At 43.9% G+C, this 14,902-nt stretch overlaps 1 protein-coding gene across 9 annotated transcripts; it reads left to right on the top strand.

Moving 5' to 3' along the window:
• The first annotated feature begins 10,788 nt into the window (after positions 1 to 10,788).
• Positions 10,789 to 14,440, top strand: LOC133892710 (uncharacterized). 9 transcript variants are annotated; one of them, XM_062333635.1, is made up of 7 exons: positions 10,867 to 11,043; positions 11,246 to 11,301; positions 11,615 to 12,371; positions 12,674 to 12,732; positions 12,839 to 12,967; positions 13,286 to 13,421; positions 13,793 to 14,440. In XM_062333635.1, the coding sequence occupies exons 3-7, from the start codon at positions 11,667 to 11,669 to the stop codon at positions 14,093 to 14,095; spliced, it is 1,332 nt and encodes a 443-aa protein (XP_062189619.1). In that variant the 5' UTR covers positions 10,867 to 11,043; positions 11,246 to 11,301; positions 11,615 to 11,666; the 3' UTR covers positions 14,096 to 14,440. The 9 variants fall into 9 exon arrangements, with proteins under 9 accessions (XP_062189623.1, XP_062189620.1, XP_062189615.1 ...); XM_062333639.1 differs by lacking the exon at positions 11,246 to 11,301 and having other exon boundaries at positions 10,789 to 10,905; positions 11,631 to 12,371; XM_062333636.1 differs by lacking the exon at positions 11,246 to 11,301 and having other exon boundaries at positions 10,812 to 10,905.
• Positions 14,441 to 14,902: the final 462 nt, after the last annotated feature.

The following is a 14,902-nucleotide window of genomic DNA, read 5'->3' as shown; positions in this document are numbered from 1 at the left end:
TAAGCTGGCAGTGATGAGGGGGCAGGGCTTTACTACTGGCTCAATCCATCGGCCAGTAGTGATGACACTTATCACTGCCGGTTCATAAGCTATAATGGTTGATTTTTCTCGCGCGGCTTACGAACCGGTAGTGATGCCACATTATTACCAGCCCATTAGAAACCAGCAGTGATGGATCAGCATATAAACCTGATTTTGTAGTAGTGCATATTCCTAACATGTATAGGGACGTGCGTGTGGGTGATGGTGTGAGTGTGGTGTGTGGTGTGTGTGTTGAGTGTGTGACTAACTTTTACTCTTAAAAAAAACTTTACAACTCCACCAATGCAAAATGGCTTCACTAGATGGAAGAACTGGAATTTTGTTGTAAGTTCTACCAAGTCTGGTGGCAAATGATGCTTTTAGGTGAATGATATTAGGCCATGGCCGGAGTTGTATATGGGCCTTGCGCAAGCCAGCCCACTACGGGCGTGTTTGGTTGACAGTCGTATGTTGCTACATTATGCTACGCCACAAGTCAGTCAGGTTTGATTAGGTCAGACAAATGTTTGGTTTTTACCCACACATGTGACAAGATTCTTTTCCTGACACATTGGTCTCACTCTTCAATGACTCAAAAAAGCACAGCAAGTTCTTTCAAGCTAAGTCAAATGTGTGGTGGAGAAATTGTTCACTTAACCTTAGGCAGGTTTGGTAAAAATTTGTAGCACACGTTAGACATATGTGGTCATGATGAACCAAACAGGGCCTACATCTTTTAGCTTGGCCCGGTTTTGGCTATCGCGTGTTTAGTTCGCTCTCGCATGGCAGCCGATGTTAAAGGAGCTGCTGTCAGGTAGTCTGTCCGAAACCAAAACTAAGAAGAGCCGTAATAATGGAGTGGAGTGGCATAATAGAAAGAAAACTAGAAAAATAGTGCGTCGTTGGCGCGTCATATGACCCGTTATCGACACAGTGTGCTAGTCTTTAGATAATGTTAAATATTTGATTTTATAAAATTTGTAATTTTATATTTTGTCCAGTAAACATGTTTTGTAACATAGAAGGTGAAGAAGTATATATGTATTGCTTTGTCTCTTGAATTAGCCTGAGCTATAACAGAAAAATCTTGCTACCTAACCTTATGTTGTGCTAGATGAAAGTATTGTTTGCATGTTTAATTTATGTCTTTGGTCGTGTCCGTCGTGCAGTCTCTTCAGGGTAGAAGTTGTAGCATCAAGTTCAACGCTTTTTTTTTACTGAGATGGCCCATCTTCCTGCTCGAGAACGCGAGCAATTTTGGTTTTTCATGAATCGTAGAATCAAATGATGGTGTAGGTTACAATTTCATTAGGAATTGTAAAAACAGAATTAAATGCTATGGGAAAAATGTGTTGTCATGCAGTAGTAAATACAATAGATACCTATACAGGAGAATATCGCATCTGTATGTAGCATATTGTGGATGAACACATGTTGCATCAATTTGTGTGTTTTATTTAATGGAAAATAAGACTGAAATTATTTTAATGTTGTAAGAAAAATTGAATTGCAATAAATAAATTCTCAGGAAAAATATATTGTATGCAACAATAGCAGCCTTGCAGTACATATTGTGAAAACCCAAATAAGAACATGCTGCTGGATTGTACCTTCATACCGAATTGCAAAATATTGATGATTTGATTCGGCTGTTGTTGAATGGAAAGAACCGAGAGCATGACTTTAAAACAAATTACAATGCCTTTCCAAGAGGTCAGGGGCTCTTCTGGAAAATTTCAATAAAAATTCCTATTCTACAGTTTGTACGGAATTTGGGCTAGCCCAATAGTTCTTTTTATTTTCCCTTTTTTTTCTCCATTTTTATTGGGCTGGAGTTGCAAGCCGGGGTTGGTGTATACCTTCGGCTTGGCCCATAGCGTGGTTAGCCACATTATAAGGCTAGCTCGGCACATCTCATGCCTAATTGCCCTGTTTGATGAATCCTGATACAATTTAGTAACTGTTGAAGTAAAGAGAACGACACACACTAATGTAACGTGACGTTTAGCCATACCCTAGATAGAGGTAATATTGTTTTGCACCATGGATGCAATTACAATGTAACGTAACAAATAAAATGGATGGATGAAACGTAAGAATGTTGTACATATGTTATTTTGTAGGATATTTGTGCAATTTTGCAGAAGACTGAGGGTTTTTATGTAATTTTGAGGAAGAACCAGATATCACTACTACAAAACCATAGATCATTGTCGGTTTTGGAACTGGCAGTGGGTTTCGGGCAGTGAAAGTTGGATTGCCATCACTGCTGGTGTTTTAGAACTGGCACTGGAGCCATTCCAGAAAAAAAAAAAAGAAGAAGAAGAAAGCGACTCCACATCAGCGTGCCGCTCCTGGATCCCGCCACCGCGACGCTCAGGACCTCACCGTGCTCGCCTCCGTGGATCCCGCCACCACGGTGCCCTGCACACAGAAATGCACACTCGCCACCAGTGGACAACCTTGGAGGTGACGGCGACTTTGCAGCACCGCCGACCACCCATGCGTGAGCTCCTCGAGCCCTCCTCCGCCACACCCCACACCGCTGTGACTGTCCAAGCGCCGCCACTCCACCGCGCCCAAGCGTCGTCGTGCACGCTTGCCTAGCAATAGAGGCCACCAGATCAACGCTCAGGAGATGGAGATGGGCGAGAGGTTGCAGCGCTAGGGAGGAAAGGGAGAGGGGCGTGACAGCAGAGGGATGGGTGAGAGGCGGGGACTCTCGGGAGGAGAGGGCGAGAAATGGCGGAGCTCGAGAGGCGGCGGCGCACAGGAGAGGGGCGAGAGGTGATGCGCTCGGGAGGAGAGGGAGGGGCAAGAGGCGGTAGTGCTCGGGAGGAGCGAGAGGCGGCAGTGCTCGAGAGGAAGTGGCACTCGGGAGAGGGGTGAGAGGCGGCACACTCGAGAGGAGAGGGAGAGGGGTGCGAGAGGGAGGGAGCGAGAGGCGGCGGTGCTTGAGAGGTAGTGGCTCTCGGGAGAAGGGTGAGAGGCGGCACGTTTGGTAGGAGAGGGAGAGGCGGCGGCGTGCTTGGAAGGAGAGGCTAGAGGAGATGGAGAGGGGCGAGAGACAGCTCATGAGATCGAGGTGGTGGACTTAGATTTTTTAGAGTGCTCGGGATCGGACGTGAACGTGTTCAGCCAGATTGAAACATAAATTCAGGTCTGGGCTTACCTTCACTGCCGGTTCAAAATAACAACCGACAGTGATATTTAAGTATCACTGTCAGTTCTTATTAATAACCGATAGTAATGCCTGTTTTTCTTACGAACCAACAGTAATACTATTATCACTGTCAGTTCTAACTGAACCGACAGTAATGAACAGATATATAAGGCCTATTTTGTAGTAGTGTATGTGAATCTAAAAGTTTGTATTGCAACTTAATTTTAAGAAACTTTAGAGAATATTTGTGAAAATACAGTGTGTGAATAGAATTTTAAGAATTCTTAGGGTTTAAGGCATAAATTCTAAGATTTCTTTTTATCGGATTTCCCAGGTTTTGGGCCCAATTTATATTTGGGCTGGCCCGGTAACCTTTTTAATTTTCCCTTCTTTTTTATTTCCTCCCCTTTTCTTTCAGGGCTAGCTCTAGATAGGTTTTAAGCCCATTCGGTCTTTTTTTTTTTGCTTTTTGTTTTCAAGGTTGATGGCAACCTGGGCTCTGGCCCAGGCGGCAACGATGCCGTATAAAAGGCTGGGGAAGGGGGCGGTTATATTTAAGTTTTCCCATCCCCCTCCCACTTCACTTGCCGCAACTACCTTTGGAGGTCGCCGCTGCTGCCGCCCGCCTGCCGCTAGGCTCAGTTAGAGGGGAGGCCAAGAGTGGCTTGGTTCCTTGGCCCACGCACGAGGCTCAGAGTCATGGATGAAGGAGACTGCGAGCTCACCATGTGGTGGTGGTGTCCGTGGTTCAGGTCAGCGGTGCAGGTGCGATGGCGAGCCAGGCGATACCAGAGGGAGGAGGAGGTAGGGAGGTGACGTGCTGTGTGGGCAAGCTTGATGTGGTGGATGAAGCGGGGGAACAAGGTAGTGGGGACGCTGATTCGAGGGCTGGGGGTCTTGTGCACATGCGAGCGCAATGGCAAGAGGTGGCACAGCTGTGGGACGGGCGTGGTGCGATGGCCCAGAGGCACGGGGGGTGCAGAGTCGATGTGGCACCATCACGCCGGAGGTGGTGCATGCATGTGTGTTATCGAGGTGGTCCTGATTCCCATGCAACGCATGGTGGGAGTGGGCAAGGAGATGAGCTCCATGGCATAGAGGTCTACTGACGCACGACGCGGTGAAGTGCAATGGACCAAGACTCAAGGCGGTGTGCCCCCCTCTAGCGGAGCATGACCAAGGGAAGGTCAAGGGAGGTGTCAAGATTATAAACCCTGTAAGAATGATGATGAAGGGAATACCCCCAAAAAATTTAATCGAAAGAATGCAACTCGAACTTGTTAAGATTACCACGCTTTAAGATGAAGCATCGAGAACCAAAAGCTCTCAAATGTGAAACATTCGGCTTCCTCCAAAAGCGCAACTCATAAGAAGTCAAATTCAAAATCGAGTGCAAGAAAATCCGATTGAAGATATTACAAGCTGTACTAATAGCCTCTGCCCAAAACTTTCTAGGAGACCTATGTTCATCGAGCATCGTCTTAGCCATCTTCACCAAAGTGTGATTCTTCCTCTCAACCACGCCATTTTGCTGAGGAACACATGGGACAGAAAATTGATACTCAATGCCAGACAGAAAGCATTAAAGAGATAGTTCTTGAACTTAGTGCTATTATCACTGCGAATTACTTTTAATGCACTAGGGAGTTCCTCGAACAATCTCAAAGCTAAGCTCCGAAAGTGAGAGAGCATTTCATCCTTGCTCACAAGAAAGAAAGCCTAAGAGTAGCGAGAGTAATCGATAACAATGACAAGTACATACCACTTCGCACCCACCGAACGAACCCAGGAAGGACTGTCCATATGGAGAAGTTCTTCCGGTAGTTCAATCATCACCAGATTGACTGGTGGGTGAGATGCGGCAACCATGTTGCCATACCGATAAGGAGCGCAAACAAGGTTCTTCTCAAACTTGAGTTTGGACAATTCTCGGATCAAGCCTAGGGTACTCAAATGAGAAAGTAAATCATAACTCATGTGCCCTAGTCTCCTATGCCACATCCAAAGCTCAGAAGAAGATTGAGCAATTAAGCATATAGAAGAACCAACAGACTCAGAAAAATCAGCTCCAAAAACTCTCCAAACTCTGAAAATTCGACAAATCAAAGTGTCCGAAGAATCATGAACTTGAAAAGTATCGTGTTTAAAATGCACTTCCAAGTCCTCATCCAACAACTGAGATACATAAAGCAAATTGTATTCCAGATGCTTCACCAAAGCCACATCTTTAAGAGTGAAACTCTAATTCACCTTTACCATACCTTTGTCATTCACCCTTCCTTTCCGATCATCCCTGAAAGTGATGTGCTCATTTCTCTTCGTCGGGGTGAGGCTAGAGAGCCATGATGAATCTTGGTCATATGGCGCGAACAACGGGAGTCGATGAGCCACTTGTTCTCTAGGCCTTTGCCTGCCACCTACATATGAGAAGAATAATAGGTGGATGACTCAGTACTGGAGTTAGACAAAAATCTCTTAGGAATCCAGTACTAGGCCTTCCGGCCTGAAACAGTAGACACAGGTGCATGCAAATCAATGCTAGTGCAGTGAGGGCATGGTCCACCAAAGCACTACAATTCAAAGCATCTTACACGTGAACCAAAACCATATGAATTATGATAAGATCTACGCCAGGCACCACATCTAAAAGAGAACTAAAGAGTGTCTGAAACTCATGGGTGGGAGCGAGGAAAAGGCTCATATACACCAACATAGGGGTGACACATGTCCTGAGTCCTCCACTTCCACTCACGCCACTCATATCTTCTACGACGAAAGCAAAACCCAACCAAGTGACCCTCTCTCTGATAGTAGGTGCAATCGTAGCGTCTCTCAGGTGCACGACTAACGGTCACTCTAGGCTCTCTCGCATATGCTCTCATCTTTGGCTGTAAAGCTCTCTTGGGTTGTGTTATGGTTTTCTTCTTTGTGCACTATGGAGTGGTTTTCTTGATGAGTAGTGGTGTAACATTGATTTTGGACTTCCCGGCTTCTAGGATAGTAGGCGAGGTGAAAACAGTCTTACCAACCCCATTATAAGTCATCCTCTCAAAACCCAATCTCAAAGCTAAATATGTCTTATCGGCACACATCTTGGTCTTGGTCAAGATCAAATCCATTTTCTCTTGCCTTCTGAGCACTTCTCCACAAGAGAAAGAAGATACTCATTCTCGGCTATGAGCTTCTCAACTTTCCCTCTAACCCAGCTAAGCTTGTCCTTCAGGACGATACAGGTGGAACAGTTTAGCTGCACATCCTTAGAACTCTCAGTACTCTTCAATCTAGACTCTAACTCCTTTATATGCTTGACTCTCACATCAACATTCTTTGAGAGCAAAGGGTAATTCTTGCAAGCGCATAAGAGAGTAGGTTTAGACTCCTCCTCAAGGAGCTTATTCTTGGTAATTTCAATATGACTGGCGACTTGAGCATGCGAAGTCTGAAACTTGGCAAGCTCACTCATGACCACAAGGCAACTCTCACACTCCTCATCATTTGCCCTCGACTTAGGCAACTCAAGCTCAGAAGATGAACACTCTAGTCTAGACTTGAGTTCCTTAACCTCACAAACCGCTTTCTTAAGCAATCTATCCTGGCTAACAAGTTCATCATTTAAGGTATCAACCTGTATAGAAAGCTGGTCATAGGAGGGTGATACCTCAGAAGAATCAAGCACGGGGTCACTGTCGTTGTCGTCCGCCATGAAGCAAAGACCGGTGAAGTCCTTAGCCTTCTTCTTGTTCTTCATGGACTGCTGCTCCTCCTCCTCCTCCGAGCTCTCCTCCTCGCTTGAGGAAGTATCGATGTGGCTGAGTGTCGCCACAAACGCCTTTGAAGCTGTCTTGGTCGCCTTCTTGGTCATCTTGTTGTGGTTCTTGAAGAAGGGCTTCTTGGACTTCTTATGCTTGTAGTCGTGGTTGCGGTCTTCATTCTTCTTGAGCTTGGTGCAGTCAACCTTGAAGTGGGTGGTGTCACCACATTCAAAATAGGCCCAAGAACCACTCCTCCTCCGGTCTTGATGGTTATTGTAGAAGCAGTTGAACTTCTTCACAATCAGTGCAACATTCTCATCTTCAAGCACATCTACCTGCTCCTCTGTAATAGAGACCAAGGAAGACAAAGGAAATCCACCAGTTAAGGGGTTAGCACAAGAAACACCAACTCCAGACTGACTGCCACCGCTAGGTCTTGAAATGAACACCATGTTCTAAGACAGGAGATTTCCTAGGCCTCTTCTCGCTGTCTTGGCAATTTCGGTGGACTTGAGCTTGCTGAATAGTTCATCACAAGTCAACGTGTCATAACTGGATGATTATTCAATGCTCAAGATCTTCATTTCCTATATGCTACGGTAAAGTGCATAGAGAAACTTGATCGTCCTCTCATGATCAGAGTAGGGCAAAACTCCAGTGGATCTTAGATTGCTGACAATCCCATCAAAACGAGAAAACATGGCATCCAATGACTTTCCGGGGCCTTTCACGAATATTTGATATTCTTGATTATATGTGCTTTGGCGCTGAGCCTTGATTTGGTTGGTGCCCTCATGAAAAACACTTAAAGTAGACTAAATTTCATGAGCAGTCTGGAGGTGCTGGATTCTGTCAAACTCATTATGACTCAAGCTAGTGAACAATATATTTCTAGCCTTATTGTTGGCTTCATATAGTTCGTTCTGGGCTTGAGAAGTGCGAGCAACATGAATCTCATAGTTGGAGCCTACAACCTCCCATATTGCACTTCATTATCTTAAAAGATAAGTCTCTATGCTCACCTTCTAGTACGAAAAGTCGCACCCATCAAAGAGCAGAATCTTCCCATGTCTCTCCATATCGCCAATAGATCACACAGCCGGTTAAGGTCAACTAGTGATCTAATATGGCTCTGATACCAATTGTTGGACCGAGAACGATGACTAGATGGAGGGAGTGAATAGGTGCCTCACAAAATGCCTTCTCCTAGTTTGATCACCCAATACACCTCAAAACACAAGTGGAAGCAAAATAGAGAGAAATATTAGTTGCAATAGAAAACTTTGAGGCAAGGCTCTCATGGGAATTGATGAACTCTAGGTTCCATTGATACTCATTTCATAAGTCATTGCTACAAACGATTGCAAATAAGAGAAGACAACTCAAAGAACAAGAGATGATCACCGAGAAAAGAACTCTCCAAGTTGATGGATTAGAGGCACGGGAATTCAAAACCCACGATTTGCATGTGAATTTTATGTTTCTAGCAACAGGGAGAATGACCTCACAAGGTGTTCAAAATTCAGCCAAAAAATAAAACAAAAATTGCATCCAAAAAGGAAAAATTCGCAACAAAGCAAGGAGTCAATAGAAAGATATTAGAAGAATATGAACACAAGCATTGTTAGAAACAATCTCTTCATTTCATCTAGAGGACATCCCTCTTTCTAGCAGATTACAATGTAGTTTCCTCACAAAAAGGTTTCACCTATTACAAAAGGCTAAGCTCTCATTTCCTCTCCTCTAAAACCTATCTCTCAAGGCTTAAATAGCTGGCTCACCCCTCTCATATAGCCCTCCCCTCTATTTATAGGTCTAGGGAGATTACTTAGCCCTTAAGTTTTCTTGTTCCCAAAACACCCCTTGCTTACAATGGCCTCCTACCTATCACCGGGATATTTTGGTCCATTTAAAGCTCCATCCATCAAACTGTTGTGGCACCTTCGTGACTTAGTTTTGTCTCGACGCTAGCTTCGTGATGATGTCACGTGCACATCACCCTTCCACGATTATGAGGTTAAAACCGCGAAACTGTCTTGCATACTTCTCAAAGCGTGACTCGCAAGTGCTTGCTTTGACCCCAAGAAAGCATCCCGATGTCGACGCGTGTACTTCGTTTTATAATCTTGACCACCGATAAGTCTCTCCCGCTCCCGATCCCTCGGGGCGCCTTGTCACTTGCACCGGCATCCTCTTCATTTAACTTTGTCAACACGCCGTCTTCATCCATCCTTCCATGCTTTGCTTGACCACCATATGCATAGCTAGGATTACCCTTGACTCCACCTAGCCTCCCTGATTGTTCATTGTCGATCGCCAAGTTGCATCCATCACCTACATAACACAAGACACACACACATGCATCTCTAATTCCATCACAGGGTAGTCAGAATCTAAATCCTTAGTTGATCACAACATCTCAAACAAATCATGAACGCCGGATGATCCGGCTCATACTCCTCCTGAGCGATGGACCATCCGGCGTGTGTAAACCATCAAACCGGGCAACTTGCAATCCTTTCTACAAGAAATGCTCCGGCGTGCTTTTCAACCCATCACTAGACCATCGGTGAGTTTATTGCCACCAGACCACCATTTGCATTTTCTCTACAAGAAAAGGTCCGGCAAAGCATCCGGTGTTTAATCCTTTAGCGTCAAACTATCCAGTGAGTTTAAGTATACCAGAGCCGATTCTGCAACCTCTCTACAAAAAATGCCCCGGTGTTCACTTCACCTCAACGCCGGACCATCCAGTGTGTACTTCAAGTTTTGCCTCTATCTTGAAATGTTCTGGCGTGTACTTGGTCCGAACATCGGATCATTCGGCGTATTCAACTTACAGAGTATCGTACCATCCGTCGTGTACATTTTTCATGGACTCTGAGACAAACACGTCAACTCGATTTTCTTTGCAACTTTAGTTAATCATGATCATCATTGCAGTACACAAATAAACCAAGATATATTTTCACTTGATTTCTTATTTCTCTTTTGCCATCATCAGTCATCATGAAATTTCATGAAGTTCATGGATAGTTACTGAACAAAAGTGTATTAAACTATCACAAGTTTCATCCTAGAGAAATTTCACCTTTTTTTATTTCCCATTCTCTTTCTGGTACAAAAGCCATCTCACGACGCTATGTTATTTCTTAAACCAACCATTTATATCGGGCCAAAGCCACCCGCTGGTGTATAATACTCATATACACGACCAACAAATGAACACTAATTCTCCTGCAACCTCCAACTGCATAGAACTTTAGTTGAGTTAGAATTTTAGCAGATTTTTCAGTGTTCCATGTGGAATTAGTTGAAGTCGCGCCAGCTTGAGCTGACATAACTAGGTTTCAGATTTGTTTTAAAAAAGCCTAGTTTTCTGGAAAAAAATTGCATCAAATATTGGAATTGTGCGGTAGTGTGACTTGAGACCTTATAAAGTCTCCTCATGTATTAGGCATTCCATATTAGTGTAAGCAAATAAATTACATGGACAAAGTGGACAAAGGATACAAAGAGTTTTGTAGGGGATTGGTAGTAGAGAGTGCATGGATGAGAAAATTTCACTAGCCTATACGAATACATAGGTTATTATGTTTATTTATGTTAAGATACGTATTGAAAAATAGATAAAAATAATCATAAAGTAAATAAGAGAATGATATTATATATGAGGAATAGATGGAACACCTGTCTTGACCTGTTTGTTAAGGGAATGTTAACCGTTTGGAGCTAAATTTATTTTAGAAAAGAGCATAGAGTGTGTCAAAAAAGATTAATTTAGTAAACCACGGAAAAGAAAGCCACACATGGAGCTCAGAGGTGGGTGAAAAACAAGGGAAGAGGTAGCCAGCCACGTGCCTTCGTCTTGTCGCACTCCTCCGACCATTCTCTCGAATTGTGGACTTGTAGTTGCAGGCGCAGGTGGCTAGCTGCTGCTCTCACCGATTTGCCTCGACTCGAAGAAAGGTAGCTGCTTGCCTCCTCGCAGCGACTTACCCCTGGCTTCCTTGCCTCCACCTCCCTCCATCTGCTCGCTTCAGATGCCTCCCTTCCTGCGGCTTCAGGGCGAGATTTCCCTTCACCTCATACCTTGCTTCGCTTCCGGTTAATTACTGTCTTCAGCTGCTTAATTGACTTGCTTGATGCCCCAATTAAGCTTCAGGACTTAGAACTCAAAGAGTAGAAGATTACTTCGATAATTCGTTGTTATTTGCTGTCAAGGGCTATGTATCCTGGATAGTGGATACCTCTGCAAGAAACATAAATTTTCTGGGGCTAAAATCAGTGCTGGTGTCCCCTTTTGCAGTTGCCCGAATTGAGCGAATTCCTGGCTTAATTGCTGAATCTCTTAGCAGGGACTCGGTCTGTCCCTCGTCCCTCCTAAAACTTCTTTTTCTTTTCCTTTTAATCCGTAGGAAGTATATATTTTGGTCCTGGTTTTTTTTGTGGCAGTCCACCGCTAATTCACTATTTGCTTATTTCTCTTAAAAACACCCGGTGGATTCAGCCTTCCCTTTAATTTTGTGATGATAATCTTGCCTCAACTACTTTACCAGATCCTCAATTAATTCCAGAAACCCAGTCTTATCACTGCCCCGTTAGCAGCAAAACATTTCGTGCAGTCTGTCACTCTGTCTTAATAACCCAACCTTTTTTTTTGTGTGTGTGTTTTCAGCCTATCCATTAGTCAGTATTGCAGCAGTGAATTCTGAGGCTCCACAAATGTGATGTCAATCGCATGCTGCTTGCCGGTCGTCGAGTGCGTGTACTGCCTGGCGTGTGCGCGGTGGGCGTGGCAGCTCTGCCTCCACTCCGGAGGCTATGACAGCGAGACATGGGGGCTTGCATCAGCCACGGAGCTTGAGCCCGTGCCACGGTTGTGCCGGCTGATCCTCTCGGTCTACGAGGATGACCTTGAGCACCCACAGTGGGCGCCCCCAGGGGGTTATGGCATGGAACCACGGTGGGTGGTGCACCGGAGGACATATGAGCACACTCACGGCCATGCTCCGACATACCTGCTATATGTCGACCACCGGCATTCGGATCTCGTACTTGCCGTTCGGGGGATGAACATGGCGAAAGAGAGTGACTACGCCGTGCTGCTGGACAACAGGCTCGGCCAGAGGAGGTTTGACGGCGGCTATGTGCACAATGGCCTGCTCAAGGCTGCTGAGTGGGTGTTTGATGCTGAGTGTGATGTCATGAGGGACCTTCTGGAGAGCAATCCTGGTTACACGCTCACATTTGCCGGGCATTCTCTTGGTTCCGGTGTCGTGGCGATGCTGGCTCTGGTGGCAGTGCACAACAGGGAGAGACTGGGTGGTATCGAGAGGAAGAGGATACGGTGCTTTGCGATGGCGCCTGCCCGGTGCATGTCGCTCAATCTGGCGGTCCGTTATGCGGATATCATCAACGCAGTTATTCTTCAGGTAAGATTCCATCAGTAGTTATTATCACACCGGCATAACTTTCTGTACTTGCTCTGCAGGCATGTAGAATTCAGTTGTCAGTATCACTTCAAAGTCCAAAAATAAAGCCTCCTCTTATTTTATTTCTAATCACTTCGCAACCAATGATGCTACATATCAAACCTATATGCTAAACTATTCTTTGGTGAACAAATGAAAATGCAGTTATTTCATCATTGGCAATTTCTTTTATTGTTAGTTAGATCAAGAAGTCCAACTGAAGTCCACTTATGTTTTTCTGACATACCTATTTCGCAAAACAGGATGATTTTTTGCCTCGCACAGACATTCCTCTGGAAGACATCTTCAAGTCACTCTTCTGGTAATAAGACCTAGTTTTTATGTATTATCAACATGGTAACTCGTTTTGTAAGGGTTTATGATCTCCACATCTTTTCAGGGTACCTGATGTAATCCTCTTTGTACAGCTTGCCATGCCTTTTATGCGGAAGGTGCCTTATAGACACTTGTATACCTGAAAGTGTGATGTTGAGAGATCCAAGGCGCCTCTATGCACCAGGCAGGCTCTACCACATAGTTGAAAGGAAACCTTTCAGGTATTTATTTGCCTTACATTTCTAAATATTCTGATTATCCCAAACAATGTAAGTACAACACTGCACGCTATACATATATATCATCTTGAAAAGGTATAATCTATTTCACCTTTGATATTTCAACAAGTTACTTTACTGATTTTTCATGCTAAAGTTTTTTTTTTCAGTTGCTTGTATAACTAAAATAATGCAATAAGCAATGACTATCTAGAGGAAAAGATTTTAGAAAAAAAAAGCATTTTTTTAGGGTTTTCCAGTTTGATACAATCATGCATTATTTCATAATTTTTTTCTTCAAGCACCTGCTGATTGCTGCAGATGTGGAAGATACCCCCCTGTTGTCAGAACAGCTGTTCCGGTGGATGGCCGATTCGAGCACATTGTTCTCTCTTGCAACACGATATCTGACCATGCTATTATATGGATTGAAAGAGAAGGTCAAAGGGCACTGGATGTAAGTCTGATTCTGTTTTCTTAATTGACAAATTTGCCATGACATACTAATTAATATCATTCACTTGTGGTGCTTAAGAAAAATGGTAATGAACTGTATGTCTGTAAAACCTGCCCATCACTATTTCAAAATTAATCGAGATAAAGATTTCAAGACATTTTTTCTTTTCACAATCTCATAAGGAGGGGGAGTTTTTCTACTCTTTTGACTGTAATGCTTTCAGCAGCAATCCTTTTTATCACTGTTCTGAAAGAATTCACAAAAGTTATTTCAGCACAGAGTTTTTGGTACAGAAAATACATACAGTTTCTGGTGATGAACATTTCAGAAATGTACAAATGGCATCCAAATTTATTATTCTACCATTTCAGTTGATGCTGGAGAATGAGAAAACCATGAGAGTACCTGAAATTCAAAGGATGGGCGATGAAACTACCATAACAAGGCACCACAACGAGGAGCTGCAAGCGGCACTGAGGCGCGCGGTTGTGCTCGGGGTTGCTGACGTTAACGTGCCATCGACATATGGTACATTCAATGAAAATCCAACTCCTGAAGCTGATGAGGCTTCCCCAGTGCTGTCGGACAGCGGTAGGCGCAGGGCGGTCTGGGATGTGTGGATTGCAAGGATATTCCAGAAGGACGAATCTGGGCAAATGGTTCCGCGGAGATGATCTTGATTCTTGACAGTTCAAGATATTATGGATTGTAAAAGGTTGTACAAGTTCTAAGCTGAGCTGATTCTTGGTAGTAGTTGATCTTCCCACCGCTTCAAGTCTGTTTTGAAATCTTGAACCGGTGACGGAAGGGAAGTAGAAAACAGTTATGTAGAGCTAGTATTTAGAGGTTAGGAGCAGTATATATCAATCAATCATTTTGCCTATTGGTTGCAAAATTTGTATGTCACTAAACTGGCTGTATTAAACCAAGACAGGATATTGGCCTCTTGGCCAAGAACAACATTTGATAGAGGAATTCACTCACAAATTTGGTACCCTGGTTGAAGATACAAATGATCTTTTACTTTGCTATGCTTTTACCTGAAAACAGTGCTTGTTTGAGAAGGATGAATCAGTTGGGAAAACTGCAGGCATGTTTGATTACCAATTTTTCCTATATATATGCCAAAGTTGACAACAATTAGCATGCTACTTCAGCTCGCAGCGCTTGACTGGGCCTCTTTTTAGATGGGCTACCTTTGAGTTGGCATGACCAAATATTTGTGAGCTAAAGTACCGTGGACACATGAAATACTTCCACATTTTTATAAATCTTCAACGTCTTCAAACAATTCTTTGGTCAAAATTGATACAATTCAAATTGCACGTATTTAGAGTTGTTAATCTTTCTATGGGCACTATTGGACGAAGGATCCAAGGCTGCTAATTGTTAATTAATCAACATGGCATTGTCATCCTCCTTGCGTTAATCACGATGAGTCAGCAGCTAGCAGACGCTTTGCTGGCGTAAGCTGACGTCGG

Source organism: Phragmites australis, chromosome 15, assembly GCF_958298935.1.
Source record: "Phragmites australis chromosome 15, lpPhrAust1.1, whole genome shotgun sequence".
In the NCBI taxonomy this organism is placed as follows: Eukaryota; Viridiplantae; Streptophyta; class Magnoliopsida; order Poales; family Poaceae; genus Phragmites; species Phragmites australis.
This window is presented reverse-complemented; position numbering and strand designations above follow the sequence as displayed.